General features: G+C 38.5%; 4 protein-coding genes across 4 annotated transcripts; 3 read left to right on the forward strand and 1 right to left on the reverse strand.

Annotated features, from left to right (window-relative positions):
* Positions 1-11: 11 nt before the first annotated feature.
* Positions 12-2,759, forward strand: LOC103436673 (bZIP transcription factor 50). Its single transcript, XM_008375115.4, has 2 exons — positions 12-1,683; positions 2,054-2,759. Exons 1-2 carry the CDS (start codon positions 1,226-1,228, stop codon positions 2,589-2,591), a joined length of 996 nt encoding a protein of 331 aa, XP_008373337.3. The 5' UTR covers positions 12-1,225; the 3' UTR covers positions 2,592-2,759.
* A 502-nt stretch (positions 2,760-3,261) lies between these two features.
* On the reverse strand, positions 3,262-6,120 carry LOC103436672 (uncharacterized). The gene is made up of 2 exons (XM_008375114.4): positions 5,902-6,120; positions 3,262-4,014 (listed from the first exon to the last, which is right to left on the reverse strand). The coding sequence occupies exon 2, from the start codon at positions 3,996-3,998 to the stop codon at positions 3,411-3,413; it is 588 nt and encodes a 195-aa protein (XP_008373336.3). The 5' UTR covers positions 3,999-4,014; positions 5,902-6,120; the 3' UTR covers positions 3,262-3,410.
* Positions 6,121-8,880: 2,760 nt separating this feature from the next.
* On the forward strand, positions 8,881-9,366 carry LOC139197166 (cyclin-D3-3-like). The gene has a single exon (XM_070823918.1). It carries the CDS (start codon positions 8,881-8,883, stop codon positions 9,364-9,366), a length of 486 nt encoding a protein of 161 aa, XP_070680019.1.
* Positions 9,367-11,221: 1,855 nt separating this feature from the next.
* Positions 11,222-17,049, forward strand: LOC103436671 (pyrophosphate--fructose 6-phosphate 1-phosphotransferase subunit alpha). Its single transcript, XM_008375113.4, has 19 exons — positions 11,222-11,596; positions 12,197-12,369; positions 12,522-12,634; positions 12,813-12,887; positions 12,980-13,093; positions 13,308-13,375; positions 13,555-13,638; positions 13,980-14,033; positions 14,175-14,255; positions 14,358-14,451; positions 14,538-14,611; positions 14,857-14,967; positions 15,103-15,147; positions 15,234-15,290; positions 15,538-15,642; positions 15,727-15,843; positions 15,960-16,063; positions 16,165-16,330; positions 16,676-17,049. The coding sequence occupies exons 1-19, from the start codon at positions 11,507-11,509 to the stop codon at positions 16,802-16,804; spliced, it is 1,854 nt and encodes a 617-aa protein (XP_008373335.2). The 5' UTR covers positions 11,222-11,506; the 3' UTR covers positions 16,805-17,049.
* The last annotated feature ends 493 nt before the right edge of the window (positions 17,050-17,542 follow it).

Here is a 17,542-nt window from a genome sequence, read left to right on the forward strand (position 1 = left end):
TATACTTTTGCATATAGGCAGGCTGAGATTTGTTGTGATTTTGCCCTTCTTCCACTTACTTTCGGGATTGAACGGTTAACAAATCGTGGTTTGTTTCTTTGAGGGGAAGTCCGATTAAATTGAAACGATCCGGATCATGGAAGATTAGCATGACCCTCGTGGAAAAGATTCGACATGAATAAATCAATAAACCTAACACCACCGAGTCATGTAGAGTTTGCTTGGAATTGCTTTTAAAATGGTTGAAACATTTTTTGTGAAAATATTTTTTTAACCAATCTTTAGTAAAAATGTATGTAAAATCTGAAAAAGCATATGAAGTGCTTTTTACAAGAAGTACATAACTAGTGTTTTTTTTGCATCAAACACTTTAAGTGCTTTTAGAACTCAAAAACATTTTTTTGAGAAAGTAGTTCTAATCATTTTAAAAGTACATCCAAACGAACTTATATACTTTCCTAAATTATCAACTGACTGTCAATTCCTAACATCACGCTCGCTTAGACACACGAGTGTCTTTATGTGTCCTTAATCTCTTTAAAAACAATTGATTTCATCACTACAATTAGATTTGAAGCTATTTTATCTTCTTTTTTTTTGTTAATTTAAGTCATGAGGTTTGCATGCGATACGATTTGGAGAGTAAATTTTGTAGTATTTAATAAGCTTAATGATGGTTAGAATTACAACGGTACCATCTTTTAGATTTAGTACGCAAAAATTTAGTGACTTAAATGACGAAAAATTGAATTAAATAACTTCTAATATATTAGTAGGAATGAAATTGTTAATTTTATTAATTGAAAACTTAAATTTTACTCGAATAATAATTTTGAGACAATTCATAGGTGCGGGAAGTGATAGGTTACACATTTTTAATTTCGATTTGTTAGTCGTCCTTGTTCTAGAGGATTTCACTTGTATAAAGAGAAGCAACTTCCAGGTAAGAGCGGGAGCCCACCAAATACTACTTGATTGAAATCCTACGTGGCGTGATCCTATTGGTGTGGTGATTTCATCGCCTTAAATCCTACGTGGCTTCCTTTCTCGCGAAGTTTAGTCCGAATTAGAACGCGTTTCCAACAGTTGTCCGTGTCGCTTGCGAGCCTTTATAATTATCCCCTACGCTTTTACGTTTAGGAGTTAGGACTCCACCTCCGCTCTTAGTCCACCTTTAGCCTTTAGGATTATCATTAGATTAGATATTTCAACTGCTTCTTTGTTTATGGAATTGGACGCTGATGTTGGATTTCTGGATGAAATCGATTGGGATCTTTGGTTAGACGACGCCTCTATTTCCAATGGATTGGATCATGTCTTTCAGTTGCCAAATCCACCCGTCACCGCGACCGGTTCAACGCCGCTGCCGCCATCATCATCCACTTCGCCATCTTCAACGGTGGAGGAGCCTGAGCCTCCTTCGAACCCATCCCCGGATTTGCTCGGCGCGATCGAGACCATTTTGATGAAAGACGACGATTTCGACGCCAACAAGGTTCCTTTGGCGGAATCGGGACCCGCTAACAACGACTACTACGACCAATTTTTGGCAGATGTACTCGTCAATTCGCCTTCCACTGATGGCGATTCCAACGCTTTCCCCGATTCCGACAAAGACAAATTCGACCGCTCGCCGCTCACCGATGACGCCGACGACGATCCTATCTCCAAGAAAAGGAGAAGGTACCTTTAATTTACTATGCGTATTGTTATTGTTTGTATCGGTAAATCTGATCTGATTAGGGTTTTCTTAACTTGTGTCAAAGTAAAAATCGGAGAATTGCGTTTAAATTATAGAATGTGTGGCGTAATGCCGATAAAATTTCTGGATTGACTTATTCTTAATTTGTTGTTATTAAATTACTGTGTTTGTGTTAATTTATTGCATCTTTTCTGTTTTCTGTGCTAATTAAGTGAATCTTTTGAAGAGGATTAGGAGATAAGCAAGATTACTGGGTTGGAAAAAAGAATAGGTTATTGGTTGAATTATAACTGTGTGTTGGTTAATTACGATAATAGCGTTGATAGTGGCGAATGTGGTTTGAAATTCCAGGCAGTTGAGAAACAAGGATGCGGCCGTGAGATCAAGGGAGAGGAGAAAGATGTATGTGAAGGATCTGGAGATTAAGAGCAAGTATTTTGAAGCTGAATGCAGGAGACTGGGCAATCTGCTCCAGTGCTGCTACGCCGAGAATCATGCTTTACGCTTGAGTTTGCAGATGAACAATGCATATCGACAAGGACATGGTGGTTTGGCCTCAAAGCAGGAGTCTGCTGTGCTCTTTTTGGAACTCCTGCTGTTGGGTTCCCTGCTTTGGTGCCTGGACATCATGTGCCTCCTTGCTCTGCCTCGAACTCTAATGACCCTGCTGCTACATCCACTGAAAAACGTGGACGTGGACGGAAACAAAGCTCTAGGAAGAGTGGGTCAAAGGCCAAGAGGGGGGTCGAATAAGATGTTTCAACTCCCATCTTTTTCTAAAAGTAGGAGATGCAAATCGTCAAGGACAAAGATGAAACAGAGTGGGTTGCCTTGGTTCCTGAGTATTTACGTGAACTCTGCTCTCCCTCCTCTAATGTTAATAACTTAAGGTTGCTGGTTCGTTGGTTGGTTTATTTTATTTTGGTGTTATGATCTTGTTTTGGTTGTAGTTATTACTCTTTGAGATGGTAGTAATGCAGAGATGCAGAGGGCCTTTTATCGAGTAGACTGTAAAACTAGCATCTATAATTAATGGGTTAAACTTTTGATATGGGAATCCTTCAACTATGCTTTCTTCATTTCTTGGTGATTGTATACAATGGTCATCATAGCATCTATGATCTATTTATCTTTTCGTTACTTTTATTCGATCATTGTTGATGTTGTATCTGGTCAACCAGTTTCGGAGGAAGATCTTGAGGAATTTTTGACATTGAACTCCTTCAACTATTGCGTTATAAAGAGCTCATTGTATTCAATGGGTATCACGAGGCAACAATCCTTGGTTCTTGTTGCATCTGGTAAATTATACCTTAACTTGCTTGAGGCATCAGCTTCTAGATTGTGGTTACCAACAGTTTATAAATGTCCCAAAGGGCGCACAAACTTGGACACGATTGCTTACTCGCATCATAATTATAATAAATAGAATTAGATCAAATGACTGCTTATATATGCAATGTTTTTCAACTCATATGAAACACATGAGCAAATCAACGCTAATTTTTCGATTACACAAACAACATGATCAACAAGAACGTGGTCAGATTAGAGCCAAGTCAAGTAAGAGACATGATATATCAGCAACTAAAGCCGCGTACAAAAAATCTCAGTCACTGCCCATCATGGTGGTTAGATTTGGAGTTTCAGAAAATATCAATCTCAATTATCTATATACTATTTCCAATTGACAAAGGCACCTCGCTCTCTAATTGTCTCCTTTTTCACTGGAACTTCCACCCTTTTGATCCGTATTTTCCAAAGTAGCATTTTTCTCCAAGCTCTCAGAATCCTTTTCCTTCTCCAATTCTTTGGCAACCTCCTTCTCAGCTGCCTCCTCAGCCTTCAAAATGGGCAGATAGTAATCTGAATGAGCCTGCATACACTTCTTCAATGTTGCGGTGACCTCAAAGCACTTTTCAACAACATCCTCCTTTGTCTTCTCAGACTCCCTAACGCACTCTTCCCAAGCTATGAAACTCTCCTTGCACCCTCCCCCTTTCATGAACAAGCAAAAGCCACACTCTCCCTCCTCCTCTTCCTCTTCTTCCTCCATAACATTCTCTGATTGGCCTTCATCTTCCTGACGCTTCTCTTCTTCTAGGGTTTTGTTACCCAATTGGGGATCTAAGGAATGTTTTGGATTTTGCTTGTCTGGGGTTTTAGAATCTGAATCGGCCAGGTGGGGATTTGATGAGTTTGGTGGTGAGCCAGCCTTATGAGAATCAGTGGGAATCGTTGAGTTGGACGAGGGCGGGTCAGGATTTTCTGTAGTGGAAGACAAAACACTCCCCATGGCTCCTCAAAACCTCCTGAATGTAACGTCAACGGGATGATCAAAATTTGATGTCAACTATATACCTTAGTTAATAGAACTACAGTAATTGCATATTAGAAGCACAACAAAATAAAATCATGTTTAGAATTGATTATATTGTATTTGATTAAAGAAAAATAGCAGTGATTAAGGTGACACATGCATTCGACTTACAAGCAAGCAATACCATGACAATAAAAAAAAATACAATCAACCCAGACAAGTACCATAAAAGAATTTATTAGGCATTCAAAGAGTTTTCTCATTTACCTTCCCTCAAACAAAGGAACCAAATTACAAAAAGAATGCTATGTAAAGGAATTTAAAATGGTGATAAGAATGTCGTATCATGTAGGGTTTACATTAACAGAACATTAAAAACCTCATAGAGGACTCAGACTACTGAAACTACTTGAGACTGAAATATATCTCTCTTCACAAAGCATTACTAGATAAAAGTTAAGAATAAAAAAATATCAACCCTTCAAGCAAGTTTTTTTTTTTTTTTTTCGGCCTGAGAACTAACATTGCTTCTTCCTAAAGTACTACAAGAAAAGGTCGTACCCAGTGCACAAGGCTCCCGCTTTACGCAGGGTCTGGGAGAGGTGAATGTCGGCTAGCCTTACCCCCATTTATGGAGAGGCTGCTCCCAAGTCTCGAACCCGAGACCTACCGCTCATGGGCGAAGGCACTTGCCATCGCACCAAGTGCGACCTCTTTTCCTAAAGTACTACAAGAGACATCAAAAATTCATTTACATTTTCAATTTCATTCTTTAAACACAAATATATCTTGGTGTGAAAAAGCAGCCATAATCCACTTTTATTTTCCAAGTTTTTGCATTTAGAGAAATATCAGTGCCCAGTTTTCTATTATTTTGTATGTTCCATATGTAGAAAATCATTGTGGCTTTCTGCTCAAACCTTTTGGCCAAGCTTCCACTAAACAACAAAGGCCAGCTACAAATAGATTATGGCCAAGCAAATGACCAACCTTACATACTTTTATTTTCAAGCAACAATACATGAATACTCTTTCAGGCTTATTGTACAGATACGGCTCTCTTTTGAGAATCCACACAAATGCATGAGTGCAATAAAGGGCTGTTTAATGAAGATTCAAATTGAGGAGTTGCATTTCGGCTGTTAGATGAGCTGTTTACACAGAGGCTATTATGCATCTACATGATCCATATTGTATATGAACTAGCGACTAGAATTTGCAAGTCCTCAAGCTAGATCCTCAACATAAATCTTCATCAGAATGCCACCTTGTTTGTATAAGATTTAAGGACACACAGTTCAAGAATGTATTGTATAATATGATACCGCATTAAACATACCTCAGCAAGGCTATGTATTGTTTAATCCAAAAACACAATTAAAATGAATCAATGTAAAACCCAACCTGTCCAACCTAAGCTTTATACAATTACATTTTTTCTTGGCTTAGATTGCGAGAATCACAAATACCGTTAACTGTTATTTCAATCGGTTCATGCCTTCCTAAAATTACATTTTCCTTGGCTTCATAGAACTTTCTACTTCTTAGAATAAAAATTGAACTTTCAAGTATTTGATCTGTGGAGTTCCATAACATTCTACAAAGTTAAATTCTGCACAGCAATTTGGAGTGTAAACTTTTCATATGAAATATAAAATGCATTCGAAAATTAGTATTATTAAGCATGTTGAATGACCGACTGCATAATGCAAGTACGCAATTAACATGAATGGATGAATGAGATTGAGAACAATAAGCCTTCAATCACAGAGATAAATTCAATGACAATTTCAATTTCAGACATATAACGAAAACGACAACATCAACAACACTACTAGGAGATCAAATAGAAGAAATAAAAGGCAGAAGAGGAACTTACAGCAGTAAGCTCTCTGATTCGGTGGCCTTTGGGCAGCCACGCTTCGCGACGACGGACTTTGGCGGCACGGAAAGGCAGCTAAGGAAAAGGCGGCGATGGGTCTGATGAATAATACGCGGAAAGAGAGAGGGTTTAAAGGCGGAGTCGCTGAAGGCAGTCTAAAGCCCAAAGCGTGAGCGACACTCCAACGTTTTTTTTCTGAGGAAATCGATCTTCCAAAACTCATTTATGTTGTTTTTTTTACTCGTTTGTTTGTTTGTTAGAACTGGGCCTAAAGGCTTAACAACTCATTCTGAGTAATGAGGCCCAAAAACTTAAACCGGGTATTAAGGCCCACTCTACCTACTAGCGCATTTTTATTGTTTATGGTGATTAACTATGGTTTACACTAAACAAAATCATTTATATCCTAAATGAAATGACAAGAAACGACAGCAATGTGAACAACATAAACGAGTAAAAAAAACCTAAAAGACAAAACAGAAAAAGGAAAATACATCAATGTTGTTGTTGCTGCAACTAGGGTTGTAAGTCAACTCAAAACAGTTTAAACTCGTACCGGTTCAGCTCAATTAAGCAACTCAAAAGTTTTACAAGGCAACTCGAAATAGACTTGAGTTCGGCTCGGGCATTCAGTATATTTGGAGGCCCAAGTCCAACTAACGTTGTCGTTCTTCGGCGTGCGTGAGAGGGTGGTAGGTGGGAGATCCAGTGCCAGCGCGCAGCATTGTTTTTCAGTTACAGGCAGTTTGGTAAGACAGGGGGCAGACTTGAATTTACTGGAATAGCCTTGACAGGATATTCAAATCGAATGTGCGCATGCTTCCATTTCCATCCTCCAGTCAATGTCCGGTCTGACCAAGATCTGTCATTTATCAAATTAGCGTCTCACCTTTCTCATATCATATGTTTGCCCCCCAACAACTCCTCATCTTAATCTTCAAAGATTTTCTTCTTTCAATTTCGATCATTATTATTATATAACTAGTGCTGCAACACAACATGTGTTGGGACTTGGGCGGTCATCTTAATAATACTATTATATAAAATCATACAAATAATGATAAAATTATATAAAAATCATAAGTTATTCATATCCTCTGTTTGCTTTATGTTTTTTTATTTTATTTTAAGTACATCGATATTTTTTTATACTAATAGGAGGGAGAGTTCGGTAAAGCCACATAATGGACAACTTAATTTGGTATTGAATTCATCATCTACGATATTCGAATATAAGATATTTCCCTTTTAAATGAAAAATAATACCATTAAATTGTAGAACTTTATGTCATTTTAATTATATTCTAGAGTTTCGAACCAAAAAAATCAACTGACAATACCAATTTTACCACTTGGTTAACCCCAATGGCTCCTTGTTACTTTCTCTTTAATAATAAAGTATTGTTGCGTTGTGTTTGTAATACAAATCCTTTTAACAAAAACCATTGTGCAGCCTTTTGTATTAGAAAAGCAGATTAGGATTATGTCACCAATATGCTTTTGTATTAGAAAAACAGATAAGGATTATGTCACCAATATGCTTTCGTATTAGAAATTAGAAAAACAGAGAAGGATTATGTCACCAATAAAAACAAGATGCGATTGAGGGTATAAACTTGAATGGCAAGCGAGAAATTGACAACCTAATTATTTAGGGAGATTAGTATATATAAAAACACATGACAAAAGATCTACGTATAATGTGATCCATGCACATGATGATAGAAAAGTTAATTTAACTTTTTCTCTCGTTTTTATATCTATAAATTTTATATTTTTGAATTTGTTGGTTTGGGCAAAACCTTGTGCAATAGGGAGAAGGGTTGATTTGGGGAGAAAAACGGGTACCTTGGTTTTATAGATGTTTGTAAAATATTTAGATATTTAGACAAAAATTTATGCATGTTTTTATATAATTGACACAAAACTCATGCAAGTTGCTCACATATTGGGAGAAGGGATTGCAACGACAAAAGTATAGGGTATGTGGACATTTTTATCTCTTACACACTCTTCTCAATTTTCGACCACTGGATCGAATAAATTGAAAAAGTTCAACAGACAAAAATTAACAAAGGTGTGAGAAAGGTAAAAAGTGGAGGTGGGAAATAGCACAACGCAAAGTATAATTAGAGGTACAATTTAAAACCAAAACTTGAACCTCTAATAAGAAGTCAAAGATCATGAAGAAAGTTTGATTTCACTATAAAATGAACTGACAATATGATTATGTAAAAGAATGAGCCCCTTATTCTATAAAAGGGGACTCCTCCCCTCACAAATGGGACTCTGTGAACCCAACAAAGGGCAATACCCTCACAAACACAACAACACTTTGTAATCCATACATACAGTTACAGAGGAATACAATCAACATCAGTGTGGATGTAGCCCAAACATTGGGATGAACTACGATACATCTTTTTGTTCTTGGGCGTTTGCATGATTCACGGTCGAATTTACGTTGTTCCAAGACCTCCCGGTTTTATGCATCAACATTTGGCGCCATCTGTGAGAAACGACACGAAAAGCTATGTCGGTTCTCTTTCATTTTTTCATCTCACCACCGTGAATCTGCACAACCCAAGAACCAAGAATCTCCCTCCTTGGGCTTTTTCAGAAAGCTTTCTACTTTTCTCCTCCCTCACTCCATACTTCCTATTTTGGTTTTCTGCAAACATAGATTATACAAGCTAACCAAAAGAAGAAAAAAAACACCACCATTTTCTTGTGCAGTAAACACAAATGGCATATAAGGACCCGATTATTTGCTTCCACAAGTTCCCTTCTGCTTCTCATGTGTTGGAAGAGCTTAAAGAGCTATGGGGGATGGCGTTTCCCATAACAGCCATGAACTGTTTGGTGTTTATCTGAGCCGCGGTGTCGGTTCTATTCCTGGGCAGGCTTGGAAGTCTAAAGCTAGCCGATGGCGCACTGTCCCTCGGCTTCACCAACATCACTGGATACTCTGTCCCGATGGGACTAGCATCTAACCTCGAACCTGTTTGCAGCCAAGCATACGACAACAAGAACTATGACCTCATTTCCCTCTCCCTTCAGCGCATGGTTTTAATCCTACTCCTGGCCGTAATCCACATTAGCCTTCTCTGGATTAATCTCCAGCCCATCATGGTTTTCATGGGAACAGAGAACTCTTTGATCTTCGCAGCTAGCCGTGATGCCGTGCTGTGGATGCTCAAAGTAAACGCCCATTACAGGTTCACAGCCTTCACTGCAATCCTAGCCGTTAACTACTTCGATCGGTTCATCTCAAGCTTCAATTTCCAGATAGATAAGCCATGGATGGTCCAGCTTGTGGCCGTCACTTGCCTCTCTCTGGCTGCCAGAGTGGAAGAAACTGAAGGTCCTGTTTTTAGACCTTTAAGTGGAGGACATGAAGTTTCGAGGCGGAAACGATTCAGAGAAGGGAGATTTTGGTGCTCTCAGCTCTCCAGTGGATGATGCATCCTGTCATGCCACTTTCATTCCTCGACCACCAACTGGATGAAACTTTCATCATGAAGGGATATATATATATATATATATATATTAGTTGTGCCCATTGCCATTATAATAAAGTTACATGATTACACTTATGTGCTTATTATGTCGGGTCACATTGCCTTAAATTCTTACTTTTACTATGTTATTATTATTATTGTTTGTGATGTTTATCATTACTTTGATCACTATAAGATCACTACCATAAAACGTGGACCATTTACATTATATAATTATTTTATCACATCATCTGATCAAATTGGATATCAACAACTTGAATGAAAATATATACTATATATATACATATATATTATTCATTACCTGGTGACATATATACAATATTTATTCATGACCTAGAATATATGATTACCATTAAACTATGTCACTTATACAACATGTGATTTACCACACGATTGAATAAATTATTTATTTATAGAATGCACATAATACAATATTTTTGCCTTGACAAACTTTGTCAATTTGATTTATTCATTATACGGTCATACTTATACTGTCATTTATTGTCAGGAATTATTGAGTAACTAGATCCACTGATCAACATTGTTGCTGATTAAAGAAGTCTACCAACTTATAGACTGATGAACCACGTGCTTATGGTAAATCTCTTGTCTGACCGGACACCCACTTGCTCGGACATTCGCTTATTGGGACACCTATGTGCCCGAACCCAACTCGATGACCCTACAGATAGCCCTAACTCGATGACCTCGACTCAAAGACCTGACTTGCGGACCCAATCTGCGGTTCCGACACATAGACCCAATATGCGAACTCGACAAGCGGACCCGATTCGTGTCAAGAATCAACTCATACTGAGTGCATGTTGACATAAAGTAGATACTTGCAATGAGGAATACCACGAGTCGAGCCTCCTCGCAGCGAGCATAGCCTCTAGCCGAGCCACCTTGCAACGAGCATAGCATCCAGCCGAGCAAACGCCTCGCCGCGAGCATAGCCTCTAGCCGAGCAGCCTCGCAACGAGCATCGCCTCCACCTGAGCAGTCTCATAACGTGTGATACCTCTAGCCGAGTATTGCTTTATGTTGAGCATTGCTTTGGGTTGAGTACTAGTTCAAGACATCTAGCCACTTCGGCCCGTACATGGATTGGATTTGAAGTCTCCGGGCAAAAGACTCTCTTGATTGAAGACTTGAGGGACTACTGTTGGTACCACACATATTGGGCCTCAGACTTTGATACATTGGGCCTCATTACCCAGCCCATATGATTATGTAAAAGGAGGAGCCCCTTATTCTATAAAATGAGACTCCTCCCCCCTCACAAATGGGACTTTGTGAACCCAACAGAGGGCAATACCCTCACAAACACAACAACACTTTGTAATCCATACATACAATTACAGAGGAACACAATCAACATCAATGTGGACATAGCCCAAACATTGGGGTGAACCACGATACATCTTTGTGTTCTTGGGTGTTTGCATGCTTCACGGTCGAATTTACGTTGTTGCAAGACCTCCCGATTTTGTGCATCAACATATAGTAATTCACTTACTTACAAGTCCATGCAAGCTCCCCATCCCATCTTTGTGGGATATGTTCTATGAAGATTCAAACATAAGGCATCTTTGAGCATTGAAGAGTTGATCAAATGACAAATTTAAATAAAAAAAAATCTATCGATAAAAGACCAAACAAGAAAGAAATTTATTATTGATTTGATAATAATTATTCCGTGAATCATGCCTTACTATTTTTTCTTGGGGAATAAGCTTAAAATATCAGTTGTTACAAAACCAGGGAAAAGAATGGACGAGAATCATAATAGAAGAAAGTTGGGGCAAATCAGTCAATCAGAAAATATAGTTGATGGCAAGGCCGTAATAAAAGAAAAATAGCAGGGGAATTTGGAGTTAAAAACGTGGAGAGCAGATGTGAAAGGTATCGGGTTGGTAGTATCGCCAATGGCCGGGCCCTTTTTGCACTCTATAAAAGCCGTCTTTTGAAAGGCCCGTTATCACCTTCACCGCAGTAGTTTTGCTTTACACCAAACACCACACCCACCAAATTCTCTCTCTCTCTCTCTCTCTCTCTCTCCCCCCAAATCGGCCGGCGCCATGGATTCCGACTACGGCATTCCCAGAGAGCTCTCTGATCTTCAGAAACTCCGATCCCAATACCAACCCGAGCTTCCTCCTTGCCTCCAGGTCCCTCTCTCTCTCTCTCTCTATATATATATATTTATATACCTCGATTCTGTCGTTATTACTTTTAATTTTCTAGTTCTGGATCCAGTTACAGTTGGATCTATTTGGTAGGATTGAAGCGAGCTGAATTGATTTGTTTTGGTTATTATTGTTTATATTGTGTTTTTGCTGATTTATTATTTGTTACTAGCATTGCCTGCTCAGTAACTGTTGCAAATTTGCTACTGATTCTTTGAATTTTTGGTAGCATGGTTTTTGGATACAGTAGTAGCATGATTTAGTCTTAGAGTTTCTATCCAACATGCAATTACATATAAGAATCATGTCCATGGCGTTACCGTGCTACCTCACTCTAAAATCTGAATGTTTGACTTAAGTTTAATACTGTTTGACTTGATATACTATAAGAACGGACTTTGTAAGTGTATTTCCTATGCATCTCTGATTGATTAGAGGATTTCCGTTCATAATTGTCTAGATTTCCGGGGTTGATCGACTATGTTTTAATGGGGTGACTGGTGAATCCATCTCTTACTCCCCCCGGCTGTTGAGATTTTTACTAATGGTCGTGTTTGTTTGTTATACATTGTCATCTCGCAGGGAGCTACCGTGAGGGTTGAATTTGGTGATACAACCACATCTTTAGATCCCACCGATTCCCACACCATCAGTCGCTACTTTCCCCACACTTACGGTCAGCCTTTGGCTCACTTTCTCAGGGCAACTGCCAAAGTCCCTGGTGCTCAGGTTATTACTGAGCATCCCCCTGTTAGGTATGCACATATGTTGCAATTATAACCAGTTGTGTAATAATTATACTACTTCCCACCCCATTGGTGGCGGTGTTTGAGTTATTTCAATGATATAAATGGAATTAAATATTTTTAAGTATTGCTTAATTATTCAATTTCTTCTATTTGAACAGGGTGGGAGTTGTCTTTTGTGGGAGACAATCACCCGGAGGACATAATGTTATATGGGGTCTTCACAACGCTCTAAAAGTTCACAACCCTAACAATACCTTACTTGGGTTTTTGGGTATGCACTTATTTCGTTTTGGTCATTGTATCTAAATTTTCTGTTGTTTGCATTGGGTTATTGTTTTGTGTATGTGTAAAGTCATTTGATTAGTTGCTGTTGATTTTTCTGGAATCTTGTATTTCTCACTCATTAAGGAAGTTGACATTACTTATGACACACTTTTATCTGTTAACAGGGGGTTCTGAAGGTTTGTTTGCACAAAAAACTCTTGAGATAACAGATGAAATTCTTGCAACCTACAAAAACCAAGGTAGGTAGTGATAGGAAGATAATTTCCCGTGTGAAGGAATACTTTTTTTATTGTTAAAACTTATGAGTTGTGATATGATTTCGCTATACCAGGTGGTTATGATTTGCTGGGAAGGACAAAAGACCAAATTAGAACAGTTGAGCAAGTCAACGCTACACTTACCGCATGCAAGGATTTGAAATTGGATGGCCTTGTCATTATTGGAGGTAATTGATGATTATGATTTTGGTAGTTTTTTTCTACGAACGACAGGATATTCTACATTAAACTACGGGGAGGGGGATTCGAACATGGGACCTCGGATGCAAGGGCGAATACTCTTAACCAACTGAGCTACAAGCCACTTGCCTTATGATTTTGGTAGTTGGTTGATGTGCTTTTATTTGCATAAATTAAATTCTTAAGTTGGTTTTCTTGAAGGTGTGACATCAAATACCGATGCCGCCCAGCTTGCAGAGACATTTGCGGAAGCAAAATGCTCAACAAAGGTACTTTTCACATGATATTTTGTATCGTTACTTAATTGTTTGCTGAGGTTCTTTTTGTATGTGGCAATTTAGTTGTAGTTTATATTTTACTCTTGTAATGTAACTGTCTAGATCTCACCTTATGTAAGTTATAGATATCTGGTACCACAATATTGATTGAATTTTTTTAATTTTTGCAGGTGGTTGGTGTTCCTGTCACTTTGAATGGAGATCTTAAGAACCAGTTTGTCGAAGCAAATGTTGGTTTTGATACAATATGTAAGGTACGAGTCAAATTATTTTGACCCTTTTTATCTGCAAGAGAAAGGCACTCTCTTGGGGGATGGGGGAGCTTTATCAGCTTCCTGTTACTATCATCTTTATGTTTTTTTGGTGGGTCTTTTTAAGTTACTTTAAAAGGGAATGTTTTTTATTTATCATTAGACTCCATGTTTTTTCCTCAGTATGGTTGTGTAACACTGGTCGATTCCTTTCCAATTGAAAAAGAAAGACTGTTTGAATTTTTTTTGCTGGTCATAGAATAACCATGTAGTCTTGTTTGGGTTTTTGTACATTGTTGCACATAGTTATATGAATTGAATTTTATACTCTCTCCTTTACTCAGGTCAATTCCCAATTAATCAGCAATATGTGCACTGATGCTCTTTCAGCAGAGAAGGTAATGTACCTGAATCGCAATTTACTTCTTCTAAGTGAACTTGTCATTCCCTAGTCTCTGTTATGTTCTTTTATTATATTATTTTGGTTCTGTGCACCACAACTTTATTTATGCTGACCTCCTGTGGCTCTCTTTTTCTAGTATTATTATTTCATTCGACTCATGGGCCGGAAGGCATCACATGTTGCGTTGGAGTGCACCCTCCAGTCCCATCCAAATTTGGTTAGCGTTCCTTGTCCACGGCTGATTTAATCTAAATGTCATTAAAATCCTGTACTTTTCCTGAGTTATTTTTTTCAATATTAAATTATATGTTTTTTGCAGGTTATTCTTGGTGAGGAGGTGGCGGCATCAAAGCTAACTCTTTTTGACATTACAACACAAATTTGTGATGCAGTGGAAGCCCGTGCAGCACAAGGTTTGAAATAAGTTCAGTTGCTTTCTTGTCATTGTGGGGTTTTATGTCTCCGTGCTCCTGTCCTAACTCATTTTCATCTTGTTCAGACAAGAATCATGGTGTCATCCTATTACCTGAAGGACTCATAGAAAGCATTCCTGAGGTGTATGCCCTCTTGAAGGTAACTCGTGCAAATTTTTCTCTCTCTCTCCCACACGTGACAACTTTCCAATGATGTTTTTCATTCTGTGTTTTATTCAAGAATCATTATACCATTAGGTGATGCATTTGATTTCCATTCACTGGAAAAGCAATTTTATTTTCCATTCACTGGAAAAGCAATTTTATTTTCCTATGGTTATTCCTTGTAATTTTGGCCTTAGTTTATAACTTTATATGCTCATACTGGAGTCTTTTTCCTTGCAGGAAATTCATGGTTTGCACAGGCAAGGAGTATCTGCCGATAAAATTTCTACTCAACTTTCACCTTGGGCATCTGCGTTGTTTGAATTCTTGCCACCATTTATCAAGAAACAGGTTACAACTCCGCTGCTTGTCCTGAGGTTTCCACAAAAAAAAAAAAAAAAAAACGGTTGTCTAGACACTTTTATGGCTGTCATTTAGTTGATCTCGACGAATAATAGGGTCCAATTTTTTATTTTTTTGTTGCAGGTACTACTTTTGCCTGAATCAGATGACTCTGCGCAACTATCCCAGGTAATTGGCTGCATATTTACCCGTATTTTCTTGATGGAATTACTCATCTATAGATACTTGATCTCTTCTTTTTTTCTCATGTACAGATTGAGACAGAGAAACTTCTTGCACATCTTGTGGAGGGGGAAATGAATAAGCGTCAGGTATGATCTCTCTCTCTCAACAGTTTTTGTATGTGCATGTCCAGATCTTGGTGATGTGACTAATGTCTATTTGTATTTTCTGTCTTTGTTCTCTATATAGCCGACCCCACTTAGTGGGAAAAGGCTTTGTTGTTGTTGTTGTTGTTGTTCTCTATATAGGCAGAAGGTTTTTAGTAGATTGAGTTAAGAAAGTTCTATGTGTTTATTCACTAACTTTTATTGCTTATGTGTTTGGTTATTTGAGCAGAAAGAGGGCACATACAAGGGGAAGAAATTTAATGCTATATGCCACTTCTTCGGTTATCAGGCTCGGGGGTCTTTACCATCAAAGTTCGATTGTGACTATGCTTATGTATGCTACTGTCTAGGGTGCCTCGTCTCCTCAGCCTTTATTCTATTATTATGCTTCTTTTTAATGTGATTAATGCCCTTACAGGTTCTAGGGCACATTGGCTACCATATTCTCGCAGCTGGTTTGAATGGTTACATGGCAACTATAACTAACTTGAGGAATCCTGTGAATAAGTGGCGTTGTGGTGCTGCTCCACTTACTGTACGGATTTCTTTTTCTATAATGCGGTTTTCTTAATTTTCATATTATGGTTCCTTGGGGTGTTTTATTGATTTGGGGCATTGACTCCTCTGACTGGATTTGATTGACATTGTTAGGCAATGATGACTGTTAAGCGTTGGGCTCAAAATCCTGGGACTGCTTCAATTGGAAAACCAGCTATTCATCCCGCTACTGTAGATTTGAAAGGCAAAGCATATGAGTAAGTCACAATCTGGGTCTTGTTTATATCAAACTCAAAATGTTAATCTGAGAATGAATAGTCATCTCTGATTCCACTGTGCTTTTTGACTTTGGTTGCAGCTTGTTGAGGCAAAATGCTACAAAATTCCTGCTTGATGATATCTACAGAAACCCAGGGCCTCTGCAGTTTGATGGTCCTGGTGCCGATTCTAAGGCTGTATCACTATGTGTTGAAGACCAGGATTACATGGGGCGTATCAAGAAACTGCAGGAGTATCTTGACAAGGTACTCAAAATGCTACACACTCTTGTCTCTCGGTGCTGTTTTCTTTGTTTTACACAAGCCGGGAACACGGCCCGGTACACTATCATAATACAATTGGTTGGAAACTTGACCGGGTCATGTTCCTGACACACTGAAAAATCTCACGTTTGACACATACACATTAGGAAATTATAGTGAATCGTGTGAGAATGCTAGTCTCATATAGTTGAAAATCTGCACGAGAGGATGGATAAGCAGGTCCTTGTGTTATATTTTAATCATGAATGCTGTTAAATTTGGTCGGCCTGGATTGTATTGCATTCATGACTTTAGTTCTCATGGTTTCCTTGTCTTGTCTTGCTTCAGATTCGAACCATTGTAAAGCCTGGGTGCTCGCAAGAGGTTCTGAAAGCAGCTTTGAGTGTGATGGCGTCTGTGACAGAAGTCCTCTCGGTTATGTCCTCATCTCCTATCAATGGCCAATCGACCCTTTAAATGTATACTTAGTGTTCAATAGACCTTTACTGGTGCTGATAACTATTGTGCACTGAATTCTAAATTTCTTCTGCATCGTCATGTCTAGTGTTTTTTGGCCAAGTATGCGGAAGTGTAGGTTCGCAACTGTGGAATTACTGGAATAATCAGGTTTTGTTTTTGCTTTTGACGCAACTTTGTTTTCCGTAAAATAAGTATTGAGGATTGTGAAATTTTGGAACGGATGAAATGATGTTTGTGAGTCACTAAGGTTTCTTTTGGGTTCAGCTCTCTCTTAATATTATTGCACTACATTGATGACAGTTGGCTCCACTCCCACTTGGAAAAATATATTATTTTGTGCTCCTGTCACGTTGACACAAGTTTCATGTTCTTTCTTAGCCTTAAAGACACAGACTTCACTTGGTATACTTGACAGTGTACAAGTTAAGTAGTTGATATTTCGAGACACGCCGGCAAAGGTGGTGGACGTTCTCCTCCGCCAGCTTAACCTTGTCTGCAACCGAGCCCTCAAACCCGCAAATTTACACACAAAAACATAAGAAGAAACGCCCAATGTCTTCGTATTCTTCTTAAAAAAATGTTTTGATTCACATCCCAAAGCATACTTTTCCCTACTGCCATCAAATTCCACACTTTCTACGTACACTTCACATCAACTTCCATATCCGTTTGTTGCTAGCACCAAATATCATTTAAGCAAAAATATATCTAATGATGCTTGTTACTAGCGCTACG

This window comes from Malus domestica, chromosome 06 (genome assembly GCF_042453785.1).
Source record: "Malus domestica chromosome 06, GDT2T_hap1".
Classification (NCBI taxonomy): Eukaryota; Viridiplantae; Streptophyta; class Magnoliopsida; order Rosales; family Rosaceae; genus Malus; species Malus domestica.

Excerpts from the sequence above, each read along its gene's own strand:
- LOC103436673 (XM_008375115.4), top strand. The coding sequence starts at position 1,226 with ATGGAATTGGACGCTGATGTTGGATTTCTGGATGAAATCGATTGGGAT. Across the intron at positions 1,684-2,053 it reads ATCTCCAAGAAAAGGAGAAG|GCAGTTGAGAAACAAGGATG; the intron begins GTACCTTTAATT and ends TTGAAATTCCAG.
- LOC103436672 (XM_008375114.4), bottom strand. The coding sequence starts at position 3,998 with ATGGGGAGTGTTTTGTCTTCCACTACAGAAAATCCTGACCCGCCCTCG.
- LOC139197166 (XM_070823918.1), top strand. The coding sequence starts at position 8,881 with ATGGGACTAGCATCTAACCTCGAACCTGTTTGCAGCCAAGCATACGAC.
- LOC103436671 (XM_008375113.4), top strand. The coding sequence starts at position 11,507 with ATGGATTCCGACTACGGCATTCCCAGAGAGCTCTCTGATCTTCAGAAA. Across the intron at positions 12,635-12,812 it reads TACCTTACTTGGGTTTTTGG|GGGGTTCTGAAGGTTTGTTT; the intron begins GTATGCACTTAT and ends ATCTGTTAACAG. Across the intron at positions 15,844-15,959 it reads GTGGTGCTGCTCCACTTACT|GCAATGATGACTGTTAAGCG; the intron begins GTACGGATTTCT and ends TGACATTGTTAG.